Source organism: Culex pipiens, unplaced genomic scaffold (genome assembly GCF_016801865.2).
Source record: "Culex pipiens pallens isolate TS unplaced genomic scaffold, TS_CPP_V2 Cpp_Un0156, whole genome shotgun sequence".
NCBI lineage: Eukaryota > Metazoa > Arthropoda > Insecta > Diptera > Culicidae > Culex > Culex pipiens.
The window spans coordinates 10,197-25,000 of record NW_026292973.1 but is presented as its reverse complement, the minus strand read 5'-3'; the positions used below and the strand labels follow the sequence as shown (position 1 = coordinate 25,000).

Genomic DNA, 14,804 nt, shown 5'->3' with positions numbered 1-14,804 from the left:
TAAAATACCCTTAATAATTCAAGTGTAATTTTTTGTATTTTAACCACCTCCGCGATGAATTACAAAACCATCCTTTTTGCCTTCCTCACCTCAATGAGGAAAGGCTATAAAATCACTCGAAAAATGAACTTCTTTATTTGACTTCGTAGACCCACCTTCACGTATACCTATCGACTCAGAATCAAAATCTGAACAAATGTCTGTGCGTGTGTCTGGATGTGAGTCCGTGCACCGAAAAATATGCACACGATTATCTCCGGACTGGCTGGACCGATTTGGACCGTTTTGATCTCATTCGATCCGTCTTGGGGTCTCACAAGACCCTAGTTAATATTATGAAGTTTAGAAAAGTACTTCAAAAGTTATGCTAAAAACGATTTGGCTAGAGTTTGAAATATTGTAAAAAAGGGGTGGTTTTGTAAGAAAACCCGTCATGCTATATATTGTTAGAAAGGTATTTGAAAGACCTTTCCAACGCGTTCAAAAGATGGAAGATCTGACAACCCCATCAAAAGTTATGAGCACTTAAGTGTTATTTATACACCTTTTTGAGGCCGGATCTCAAATATTTTGATGAAAAAGTTGTCCGGATCTATCATGCGATCCATCGTTGGATAGATAATCAAAAGACCTTTCCAACAAGCCCAAAAGATTGAAGATCTGACAACCCTATCAAAAGTTATAAGTACTTTAGTGATTTTAATAAACTTTTTTGATTCCAGATATTTTGATAAAAATATGCGAGGAAGGCACCAACCACCTAAAGGTGGATTAAGTAACGTTTTTATAAATGTGAATGCGCCTGAATGTAAAAAGTCTGTTAAAAATCAGTTTTAAAGCTGGTTTCAAAATATATCCGCTAGAGGTGAAAACTTGTATCCAAATTTTTATTTTTTTTATTTTCCGGATCAGTGCCAGTTTGGAGATTTTTTTCAATAAAAACTTAAAAAAATATATTGGTTTTCTTATCATGAAATGCTTTTTTATGCAATCATATTTACAAACAGGAAGCATTTGTAATTGATTTGTATGGAAAGCATCTACTGTGGTGACTTAAAAGAATATTTTTTTAAATATTAGATTGTTTTTTACAAACATCTCGTTGGCTCAAACTTTGCTTGATTTGCACCATCAAATTCTAACTTCTCCAAGATGCCATCAAATTGGAATGACAAATCATCCGAATAACTCCCAAAATAGCTTTTGATTGCATCGTTTCAACAACGATTGCCATTCTTGCTAATCGTTGCCCCAATTATGTTGATCTTTGATGATTGCACTCGTTCGAAGCGTTCCAGGAAAGTTTCCCATTCCTGACAATTCCAGAATGCAGTTATTTCTGCATTCCCCAAACATAATCAGAAATTGTGCGCAAATGGCAAGAAAGTTGCCATTGGTTTACAATAGCGTTGCCTTGACCAGATAGTTCCCAGCGCAGAAGAAGAATGGCTTCGTTCCGACCGTTGATGAAGAGCATTTCAAAATAAATGAATTATTCAAATTGGCGATGCCGAGTCCTTCTACCTACCACAATGCACACTTTTCCGGAGCTGAGAAGGACTAATGAATGCACTTCCCCCCGAAGAGGTCCATTTGCTAGATTTGATGCACTTTCTTTCGTTTGCTCGGACTCCCATTTTCCTTGAAACAAGAGCGAATGGTGAAAGAATAAAACCGAAAATGAATCTTTTTCGACACACAAAAAAAGCAAGAACGATGATGACGACCAGCAATGTTTCCGGTATTCTTCCGCTTTCCACCTCATGCCCCCTCCGTAAAAACCTCCCGAACTCAACACTTTCAGGGATCACTTGGCGAGAGGTCACCCCTTAGTTGCAGCAGGGTCTGCGTCTTCGACGAGGACAAACCCGCTGCGCAGAGAGGAAGTATTTTAATTAAAATGAACAACTCTACCGGCGTCCTGGGCTGTGTGGGAGTGTAAGTCGTTTGCTTGGGTTGAAGGTTGTGGCAGGGCTGCGGAGTCGGGTCATGTTTTAAACGACTCCGACTCCGACTCCGACTCCGGCTTTTTGAGATAAGGTGACTCCGACTCCGACTCCGGCTCCGGCTTTCAGCTCCAACCGACTCCGACTCCGACTCCAACTCCGGCCTACCAACTCTAGCCGACTCCGACTCCGACTCCGACTCCAGCCTTCAATAAATTGTTGGCTCCGACTCCGACTCCGACTCCACATATTTTTTAAATATTTCAAAAGTTAGTTAACTATTATTTTGAAAACAATGATAAATGGGATTATTTCTATACTCTCTAAGTGTCATGCTTTTCTCAAGGAAAGAAAGTTCGAATCAAAAAAAGGGAAAAAAAAGTTTCTAGGTTATAATTTTTATACGGTATTGAAACATAAATCAAAAAATATTTCCAGATTTGTAGGCATTTGTAGAAGAACAATTTTGTAAGTGTATATGGATTTATTTACTTAACCTCAAATTTACATATAATTTATAAAAAAGCTGATAAATTTAATTATTTAATTGTTATTTAATTATTTATTAATTTTAATTAATCAAAAGAAACCAAATCTTAATGATTGATTTAACAAATAAATTCAATTTGTTCACTTTTAGGCTAAAATTTATAAAAGCACAGTGACTATCAAAGTCACCTTGGTTTTTTTTAAAATATGTACTAAATTTAAACGAAACTACTCTTTGTTAACATATTTTCTAGGTCACTGATATTTCAAAAGGACCCCTTAAGCTACCTTTCCAAGAACAATTTTTTAGGTGCATTGATTTGCAATGGTAATCGCTTTCCGTCATATTGGCGTGGGACGACATGTACATTAAGAGACAATTCGTCTGTTGTGTGCTATCTTGTGACAACGACCATTTAATACCATTCGAGAAAATCGATTTTCAAAGTTTGATGATAAATATTTTCAAAACTATGAATGATAGAGTCAAACTTTTTGAAGCAATCGGTTGGTATACTATCGCTAAACAAACGCTCCTAATTTGGTTACACCAGCTAAAAGATACAGTACATTATGTTAACAAAAATCTGGAAAGCACGTATCACAAGTGTGTTTCGAAAGTAAAATTGTACTACGTGTCACAAGTGTGCACAGAATTTCCACACAAACTAAAATAGGCTTAAATCAATAGTTTGATCGACTTAATCAGTATAATTTCAAAAACAAAACATTGCATTGCCTTTAGAAAGTTTGTATCAACATAAATTTGTGAAAAACAAGAAAAAAAATCCACTTTTTCCGACAACATGTATGACGTGTCACAAGAGTGCACGATCATTTTGATGATAAATTGGTCTATGTCACAAGTGTGTATTGCGATATCCGGGAAACGGAAGCGAGTTCCCAAAATTGGGTTAAAGCATCTTGTAGTGTTTGTTAAGTATAGCAAAACGTCACCATTAACTCATTTTCGACCAAAATGGTTCTGTGTCACAAGATAGCACACAGCAGACGAATTCTTAAATAAATTAAAATCCTGTCATTTTTTTCACACATTTTTGTTGGTTCTTCTTCGGTTCTTAAATTTTGAGATTTGTTCAATGATAATTTGCAACGATATCAAAATAGTTTGCCTAAGGATAAACACTTTCAGATTTTAGTAGAGAAATAGTAAACATTATGATTATCGGTTTATTTACCATATTCAATGATTATTTCAAAATTAGTTGCAACTTTATATTATATTTTTTGTCAGTTTAAATTTTTTTTAATGTGACACATTGATTTTTTTTGTATTTGTTACAAGCAAAACTAGCATGTTGAGTTCCAAGTAATAGATTGTTATAATCGTAGATAATTTGATGGAACAGTTATACTATCAGTGTTTTTCCCGATTTTCAAAAACAGTGGATATTATCTTCAATATTTTTATGTACCTCGCAACTTCTTTCCTAGAAAAATATTATTTAAAACTTCAAAGACATTCACTAAAGGGTTAAAAGATGACTGGGTGTGTACTTTTTTCAGAAAAAAAAACTGGATTAAATATGGTCAAATTTGAATTGAAAGGGTATATAAGCAAAAGGAAGCAGTCAAAAATCAGTTGAATGTTTATGACTACAAAACCAATATTGTTTATTTTTGTAGTTATCATACTACATACTTGGGTAAGAGAGGATTAACAGGTTATCATTAAATGATCATAATGAAATAACACAATTAAAGCATTCCATTCCCTATAAAAATGCTTTAAAACATAATGACATTTGATAAATCTCTTTTAGAAAATGAATAAAAAGGCAACGCAGTGCATGCGATCGAAAAAACTAACTTAATCCACCTATGTGGTTGGAGCCTTCCTCACTCATTGCCAACAATGGCTGTACACAAATTTCATCTGATTTTTAGATCCGGAATAAAAAAGTACATAAATATCACTTAAGTGGCCATATCTCGAGACAGGGTTGCCAGATCTTCAATGTTTTGGACTCAATGGAAAGGTCTTTTTATAACCTAACCAACGATGGGTCGGATGGTGGATCCGGACATAGTTTACATACATTTAAGTGAGATCCGGTTTGCAAAAAGTACATAAATATCACTTAAGTGACCATATCTCGAGACAGGGTTGCCAGATCTTCAATGTTTTGGACTCGTTGGAAAGGTCTTTTGATAATCTAACCAACGATGGGTCGGATGGTGGATCCGGACATAGTTTACATACATTTAAGTGAGATCCGGCTTGCAAAAAGTAAATAAATCTCACTTAAGTGGCCATTTCTCGAGACAGGGTTGCCAGATCTTCAATGTTTTGGACTCGTTGAAAAGGTCTTTTGATAACCTAACCAACGATGGGTCGGATGGTGGATCCGGACATAGTTTACATACATTTAAGTGAGGTTCGGCTTGCAAAAAGTACATCAATATCACTTAAGTGGCCATATCTCGAGACAGGGTTGCCAGATCTTCAATGTTTTGGACTCGTTGAAAAGGTCTTTTGATAACCTAACCAACGATGGGTCGGATGGTGGACCCGGACATAGTTTACATACATTTAAGTGAGATCCGGCTTGCAAAAAGTACATAAATCTCACTTAAGTGGCCATATCTCGAGACAGGGTTGCCAGATCTTCAATGTTTAAGACTCGTTGGAAAGGTCTTTTGATAACCTAACCAACGATGGGTCGGATGGTGGATCCGGACATAGTTTACATACATTTAAGTGAGATCCGGCTTGCAAAAAGTACATAAATCTCACTTAAGTGGCCATTTCTCGAGACAGGGTTGCCAGATCTTCAATGTTTTGGACTCGTTGAAAAGGTCTTTTGATAACCTAACCAACGATGGGTCGGATGGTGGATCCGGACATAGTTTACATACATTTAAGTGAGATCCGGCTTGCAAAAAGTACATCAATATCACTTAAGTGGCCATATCTCGAGACAGGGTTGCCAGATCTTCAATGTTTTGGACTCGTTGAAAAGGTCTTTTGATAACCTAACCAACGATGGGTCGGATGGTGGATCCGGACATAGTTTACATACATTTAAGTGAGATCCGGCTTGCAAAAAGTACATAATTATCACTTAATTGGCCATATCTCGAGACAGGGTTGCCAGATCTTCAATGTTGTAAACTCGTTGGAAAGGTCTTTTGATAACCTAACCAACGATGGGTCGGATGGTGGATCCGAACATAGTTTACATACATTTAAGTGAGATCCGGCTTGCAAAAAGTACATCAATATCACTTAAGTGGCCATATCTCGAGACAGGGTTGCCAGATCTTCAATGTTTTGGACTTGTTGAAAAGGTCTTTTGATAACCTAACCAACGATGGGTCGGATGGTGGATCCGAACATAGTTTACATACATTTAAGTGAGATCCGGCTTGCAAAAAGTACATAATTATCACTTAATTGGCCATATCTCGAGACAGGGTTGCCAGATCTTCAATGTTGTAGACTCGTTGGAAAGGTCTTTTGATAACCTAACCAACGATGGGTCGGATGGTGGATCCGGACATAGTTTACATACATTTAAGTGAGATCCGGCTAGCAAAAAGTACATAAATATCACTTAAGTGGCCATTTCTCGAGACAGGGTTGCCAGATCTTCAATGTTTTGGACTCGTTGGAAAGGTCTTTTGATAACCTAACCAACGATGGGTCGGATGATAGACCCGGACATAGTTTACATACATTTAAATTAGATCCGGATATTTGTGAAAACACATTTTTATACATAACTTTTGAACTACTAATCGAAACTTCAATCTGTATAAAACTCGATCTATGGGACCCTAAACCAAGTCGAATGCAACAGGTTCGGTTCAAAACGGTTCAGCCAGTGCCGAGAAACATGAGCTAGTTTGTTGGTCACATACATACATACACACACACATACACACACACATACACACACACATACACACACACATACACACAGACATTTGTTCAGTTTTCGATTCTGAGTCGATATGTATACATGAAGGTGGGTCTACGACGTTTTTATACGAAGTTCATTTTTAGAGCAGGATTATAGCCTTACCTCAGTGAGGAAGGCAAAACGATTGAAAATATACGAAGTTCCATGAATTAACCTGCATTATAACACTAACAATAACAATAAATAATAGTTGTTAATAAACAATGTACATAATTTTGTTGAACTTAAGATAACTCCGACTCCGACTCCGACTCCGGGTTATCAGAAATATTCGGCTCCGACTCCGACTCCGACTCCAGCTCATAAAAATTTAGCCGACTCCGGCTCCGACTCCGACTCCAGCTGTTCGAGTTTTGACGACTCCGACTCCGACTCCGACTCCAGGTCCTCAAAAAGACCCGACTCCACCGACTCCGGCTCCGACTCCGACTCCGACTCCACAGCCCTGGGTTGTGGGTGGCAAAGAACACAAACGGAAAGCTTTTAAATCGTCTTAAAATTAAATGGGATCGGTTTGGTTCTTCTTCTTTTTTTGATAGGTGAAGTTGTAACTCAAGACGACACGCGGTTGGTTCTGTCCTGTGTAAGTGCAAGTAGTTGCCCGGGATTAGTTTGAGCATCTAAAAGAACATGACCAGACGGGATTTGGAGATGGAATTGGTGTAGTTAGAGTGGACAACTCTAGTTTGAGTAGTAGGTTGGCTTTTTTAGTTGTACTCTTCGAGAACCTTGCAGAATTGGAATAGAAGGAGGATTAGTTTTCAAAAGATTGGAAGAGCTTTTTGCAAGCAAATCCGTTATCGATTGGTTTTCGATCTCAATTTCAACAAATTTGACTTATTTTAAAATTAATTGAATAGAAACTCAATTTACTCCTCAGTACAAACTTTCTTGGTGATTGACCCTGATTTATGAAAATGAAAAAAAAAAACGCTTTTTGGGTGCTGATTGTCTGATATTTCCTCTAGTAGATTTAAGTTCTTTCTCGAAAATAAAAACTACTGTTTACAGCTCACTGTTCTGTCCTATGCCTCAACGAAACCAACACTAATCAATATCGTTAGTCAGGAAACTTGAGAAAAAGCTCGCTCCTATTCCAACCATCCATTGTTCGGTGACAAACTTTGGAAGAAAAAAAAATCTAAGGAAACCAATTTAGGTCCTTTTACTTACAACTTGGGTAATTACTTCTTCCCGGAGACTTGCAAACTTTTCCAGACGACATCACAACTGAAAAACTCACCCACACTGCTACAAATGTATTGTTTTTCCACCCTCAAAGGCGAAAACGAATTTTCTCTTTTTTCCTCCTACACAGAAATTTGAAGAACAACTACTCACGGCATCCATTTCCTGAATAGTGTTTCCCACCCCAAAAGATTTCCCAGACTTGCCAGTAGACTCGATTCAGCTTCCAGCAAGAAGCACAGTTGCTATCTGGGCAGCACAATCAAAACATTGTTGTATAGCTTGGTGTGTAATCAGGGAATGGCAAGAACTAAGCTTACAAACCCAACAGTGCACTTGTAATCCGCAACCGGTGCGTTGGAGTTGTAAGGACGAAGAAGCTGGGCAAAAATCTTGAAGGGGTTTACTTTGGTAGTTTGCACAGTGTGGTGGACAGAGGGAGTTCAGCTCTGCTGGTTTCAAATATTTATCTACAACAAATTAAAACAAAGGTCGAGGGCAGCCTTGCTTACTCTACGTCAGAAGAAGAAGAAAAAAAAAACGAAATACAAACCCACAGTTTGGCTTGTTACTTTAGTTGCTTGTTCTTACTTTTTTATTTCAATTTCCTGGGAAGAACATTTTGTGCATTCCAAGCTCTGGCGTCACAGTGTTTTAAGTTGTCGAGACTGTAAAAATTGGGAGGTGAAACCATTAAAAAATGCCCTGACTTTTCTAAAGGTCATGTGGTTACGTAGATAGATTGCATGATGACCATTAGAACAACAAAAACTGAAATAATTTTAAAGATCAAACTACCTTTGCATAAACATAAACATAAACATAAACATAAACATAAACATAAACATAAACATAAACATAAACATAAACATAAACATAAACATAAACATAAACATAAACATAAACATAAACATAAACATAAACATAAACATAAACATAAACATAAACATAAACATAAACATAAACATAAACATAAACATAAACATAAACATAAACATAAACATAAACATAAACATAAACATAAACATAAACATAAACATAAACATAAACATAAACATAAACATAAACATAAACATAAACATAAACATAAACATAAACATAAACATAAACATAAACATAAACATAAACATAAACATAAACATAAACATAAACATAAACATAAACATAAACATAAACATAAACATAAACATAAACATAAACATAAACATAAACATAAACATAAACATAAACATAAACATAAACATAAACATAAACATAAACATAAACATAAACATAAACATAAACATAAACATAAACATAAACATAAACATAAACATAAACATAAACATAAACATAAACATAAACATAAACATAAACATAAACATAAACATAAACATAAACATAAACATAAACATAAACATAAACATAAACATAAACATAAACATAAACATAAACATAAACATAAACATAAACATAAACATAAACATAAACATAAACATAAACATAAACATAAACATAAACATAAACATAAACATAAACATAAACATAAACATAAACATAAACATAAACATAAACATAAACATAAACATAAACATAAACATAAACATAAACATAAACATAAACCAAAACCAAAACCAAAACCAAAACCAAAACCAAAACCAAAACCAAAACCAAAACCAAAACCAAAACCAAAACCAAAACCAAAACCAAAACCAAAACCAAAACCAAAACCAAAACCAAAACCAAAACCAAAACCAAAACCAAAACCAAAACCAAAACCAAAACCAAAACCAAAACCAAAACCAAAACCAAAACCAAAACCAAAACCAAAACCAAAACCAAAACCAAAACCAAAACCAAAACCAAAACCAAAACCAAAACCAAAACCAAAACCAAAACCAAAACCAAAACCAAAACCAAAACCAAAACCAAAACCAAAACCAAAACCAAAACCAAAACCAAAACCAAAACCAAAACCAAAACCAAAACCAAAACCAAAACCAAAACCAAAACCAAAACCAAAACCAAAACCAAAACCAAAACCAAAACCAAAACCAAAACCAAAACCAAAACCAAAACCAAAACCAAAACCAAAACCAAAACCAAAACCAAAACCAAAACCAAAACCAAAACCAAAACCAAAACCAAAACCAAAACCAAAACCAAAACCAAAACCAAAACCAAAACCAAAACCAAAACCAAAACCAAAACCAAAACCAAAACCAAAACCAAAACCAAAACCAAAACCAAAACCAAAACCAAAACTAAAACCAAAACCAAAACCAAAACCAAAACCAAAACCAAAACCAAAACCAAAACCAAAACCAAAACCAAAACCAAAACCAAAACCAAAACCAAAACCAAAACCAAAACCAAAACCAAAACCAAAACCAAAACCAAAACCAAAACCAAAACCAAAACCAAAACCAAAAGAAAAAACATTTTTTAATGCCTAAAATGGAAAACTGATTTTTTTTCAATTTAGATTAATTTTTTTAATTTTTCTGTAGGGGTCAACTAATGGTCCAATTTTGACACCTTAAAAAATAAAAATGGGTTTTTTTCCTGAATAACATAGTTAAAAAAAATTTTTTTAAATTCTTGGAAATTCAAAGGTCCATTCTAAAGCCATTGGCGGCTGCCAATGAAAACTGATAAATGAATCCATTCCGGCGAACATTTTGATTGCACCCAATTCACCGTAAAACGCACCCTGATTGAAGATTCATTCTCTTCTCTTCTAGCCACGGTGACGACCAGCCGGACAGCAACTCCGTCTGGCTGAGTATCGTGCTCGGCGGGCTGAGCATGCTGGCCAAGGAGACGGGCATCACGGTGTTCCTGCTGAACGTGGCCTACGACGTGTACCGAAACTGGGCCTCGCTCAAGAAGACCATCCTGGACGTAAGGTGGAGCGAAGAGACGCACCAGTTTGGCCGCCGGGTGTCCCGGGTGCTGCTCTCGATGGGCGTCCTGCTGGCCGTCCGGCTCGCACTGCTGCAGGGCTCGTTGCCGCGGTTCTCCCAGCAGGACAACCCGACGGCGTTCCACCCGAGCCTGTACGTCAGGTAGGTCGTCTGTGTCCTTTTTGGCTTTGATCGGACAGTCGGGAATGTTGGGCCAGTTCGAAGGAAGGGGTTGGGTTAAATTGCTTTTGAAGGCAGTGGTTCTCAACCCAGATTTTGTGAAATTCTGATGATTTATAATTAGTTTTAGATAAGTTTAAATTTACTTTAAAAAAGTATAAAAAGTTTTAGTTGTTTTCCAAAAATTCAAAAAGGTTGAGATCTCCTGACCATCTCGCCAGGAAGCCTATCGTTCATCCAATAACTAAAGTCAAATTTGCTTTTCTACTCCTCCCCACCTCCCTCCCACATCGTTTAGATTGCTGACGTTCTGCTACCTGGCCGCGTTCAATTGGTGGCTGCTGCTGTGCCCGGCGACGCTCAGCCACGACTGGCAGATGGGATCGATCCCATTAGTCACATCAATAAGCGATCCCCGGAATTTGCTCACGTTTATTGCGTTTTTTGCCGCACTGCTGTTCGTGTACCGGGGCCTGCTGGACTGCGAGGTAATTGAAATATCAATTATTAACTGGCAACACTGCCTGGTTCTGGTCTGACGATGCTGCTAGTTGGAAGCTTTTTGGGGGTGGTTTTCCCGGGAAAAACCTCAACGATTGGTGGTCATTGAGATAGTCCCACCCTCACTCTGCCTCCCACTGGAATCGAATCAATCAACGGGGTTTTTCCGTTTGATGTGGGGCTTTTTGCGCTGTATTTTGTATGAAGTGATGTTCTTTTTTTTTGCTGCGCGAAAGCTTGGTAGCTTCATCAAACGGTATTGATTGTTGGTTTTCATCGATGGTAAAATATAGTGGCAGCCAAAATGGCAATCACTTCTTTGTAGCAGGGAAATTGATTGAAATGGCCAGTTATTCAACTGAAGTACAATTTTCCAGTGAATTGGGCAGATTTGCAAAGTGAAAAAGTATCAACATTTGAACATTATTCGATTTTTTTATTCATAAAAAAAGTCTTTAAAATTCGGGGTATGCTGCAACATTTTTGTAATATTTTCTTTTCTGGTGGACTATGAATTTTATTTTGTTCAATGTTAAAGGTTTTTTTTTAGCACATCTAATCAACTATTTTAATCAACATCCTAATCAAGTTTTAATTTTTTTGTACTCATTTTTAACATTTTTCTTATTGTTTTCATAAGAAGGGGTAGGAGGTAATATGTGATTTCTCAACCATAACAGCATTACTGTGGAAGAATTTTGTTCGATGTTCTAAAACAACTATTATTCTTTGTCATCCATGTTAAATAAATCATTAAAAATCTCAAAATTGTTCGAAAATATCAAAATTTCTACAAACATTTTTAATTAATTTCAAAGAACGATGCGGGGCAATACGTGCCACAACATTGGGGCAAAATGCACCGGGTTAAATTAGTTTCCATAAGTCACAACTAGATGACACCGCTGTTTTTTACAAAGGAGCATCAAAGCGGTGCATTTTGCCCCGACCACGCTTTCGGAGAAAATGTAATTAAAAAACATTTTTTATGTTTTTGGACTCGTCTGTCTATAGAATAATGAAGATTTTGGCAAAAGCTATATAAATCAACAATTAAAATTTCAAAAAATGCTTTTTATATTGTCCAAAAATCATATTGAAAGTTCAATAAAAATAAGGTAAAAACACAATATTTTAATGTTTTACAAATAACTTAAGCTGTTTTTATACTAAGATGCTCACATTTTTTTTCAGCTTGGTTTTTCAATGATAAGCTTCCAATTTCTATGTTTTTTTCCCGGAAAAATCTTCCCAATACCGAGAAAAGCAGGGGGTGCATTTTGCCCAAGGGGTGCATATTACCACCTCTCCCCCTATTACTGTAACATGCAAGAATCCCGAACTTGAGCAATATCTGATCAACCCTTCTTTTTTGGCATCACCTCAAAAGTTTTGCGATTTTCGTATTTTTTTCAAAAAACCTCTTTTTTCAAATGGATCTTGGAAATCTTGGAAACAGAAAAATGATAGAGTAAAACTTGAAAGCTATTTTATAAGAAAATTGGACGCTGATTTTAATGGCGTCATCAGATTTTAGAATTTTGAGATCACCGATCAAAAAAGACGACAAATTCATTCAAAAATAAGTCAATAAATTAATTTAAATGTTGCCATTTTTGACTGATGCATCCAAGTAGACCAAATCATTAAATTAATTGGAAATTCAATTGGGAATTTAGTTAATGCAAACGTGAAGTAAAAACTTTTGGCTCTGTTGAAAATCAGGGTGGTTAAAGATCAGAGTGTTTCAGAAAATTTAACTTTCAATAGCATTTTTAGGATTTTTTCTCTCTTCTTGAAAGTTGTTAACAGCAATTCCAGCCCAAAACAGGATTTTTTTTGGTACTATTTTCTCGACCCTCTCCGATTTCAATGAAACTTTGTAGACATGTTATCCTACGCTTATATAAGCCATTTTTGTGTATATGTTGCCAGTTACACTCGATAATGACATTTGAGAATGGCGTAACTGTTTTAAATATTTTTGTATTTCGTAATTAAAATATTGCTGTATCTCGAAGCCGTTGCATCGTATCAAAAAGTGGTCAAAGACGGGCTTTCCGAAAAAATACACTGGAAGAAAAAAATACTCCAATTTTATGAGTTTTTTTTTTATTTTTAAGTTTAAAAGTCAAATTTGATGGTGAGCCCACGATTTTTTTTTTCGTTAATTTTTTTGTGTGAAAATAGCCTAAGATGTTAAAAAAAGACTCACAAAAAATGCAGGAAGGAGCAACTCACCTAAAAAAATATACAAAAATCATTTACTGAAACTGTTTTTTTTTTTTCAAAAGTGCTCTAAACTTCAAAATTTTTAAAAACCGAACACGAGAGTCGATTCTCCAGACAATTTTACATAAAAGTCGCCATATTGACCATTGTCCTAAGTCCAATCCTTGTAAAGTTACAGCGGTTTTAAAAATAAAAATGTTGAAAAATAGGTTTTTTGATGGTTTTTGGCAATTTCCATATGACAGACTTGATTTTTAACTCTCGGAAATTATTTTTCAACATTTTTATTTTTAAAACCGCTAAAAATTCACAAGGATTGGACTGAGGACAATGGTCAACATGGAGACTTTTATGTAAAATTGTCTGGAGAATCGACTCTCGTGTTCGGTTTTTGAAAATTTTTGAAGTTCAGAGCACTTTTGAAAAAAACAGTTTCAGTAAATGATTTTTTGTATTTTTTTAAGGTGAGTTGCTCCATCCTGCATTTTTCGTGAGTCTTTTTGTAACATCTTAGGCTATTTTCACAAAAAAAATAACGAAAAAAAAATCATGGTCTCACTTTCAAATTTGACTTTTAAACTTAAAAATAAAAAAAAACTCATAATATTGGAGTGTTTTTTTTCTTCCAGTGTATTTTTTTCGGAAAGCCGATGCAACGGCTTCGAGATACAGCAATATTTAAATTACGAAATACAAAAATATTAAAACACTAACGCCCTTCTCAAATGTCATTATCGAGTGTAACTGGCTCCATATACACAAAAATGGCTTACACAGCTAAAAATGTAGTAATCCAGCTGCGTTTAAAATGCCTGGGTGTAAAATAAATATTGCATTATTTTATGCAATTTTATGTTATTTTACACCCTGAAATATGTAGCTCATCAGTATGGGAAACCTACTTGACCGAAATGTCAAGCCCGTATATGCGTTTATCCTTTCATCTTTACATCAGTCTGATGGCCGAGTGGGCTAAGGCGCCAGTCCTTACTGTTGGTGCTGGGTTTGAATCCCGTCGGTTGCAACTTTTTTTTTTGTGTTTGCAAATATTGTACATACAGTGTGTAATATTAAGTGTTTATTTTGACGAAGGTGATGTGCATGCTTTTGCATGCGATTTTACCATCGGATATTTTGCTGTGTATATAAGCGTAGGATAACATGTCAAAGTTTCATTGAAATCGTAGAGGGTCGGGTACAATCGATTCCCTAATTGACATGGAATTGCTCTTAAAGGGACCATCCATAAACGTGGATACTTTTTGGGTTATTTCAAACCCCCCTCCCCCCCCCCCCCCCCGTCGTGGACAATTTTCATGCAAAAAACAATCCTGTCATATGTAAGTTTGCCTAATATTTTTAATATTTACGTAACCTTATTTACTATCCAGGTTTCTACCACACTGAAAAAATATAGATAACATATCTAAAAAGTT

The 14,804-nt window shown here is 35.7% G+C and overlaps 1 protein-coding gene across 1 annotated transcript; it reads left to right on the top strand.

The window, feature by feature from the left end:
- Window positions 1-1,804: 1,804 nt before the first annotated feature.
- Window positions 1,805-11,269, top strand: LOC128093800 (protein O-mannosyl-transferase TMTC2-like; the record flags this gene model as incomplete). The annotated part of the gene is made up of 3 exons (XM_052711580.1): window positions 1,805-1,938; window positions 10,273-10,617; window positions 10,934-11,269. Coding segments are annotated over 3 exons (720 nt in total), but the record flags the coding sequence as incomplete, so codon positions are not given.
- Between the last annotated feature and the right edge of the window lie 3,535 nt (window positions 11,270-14,804).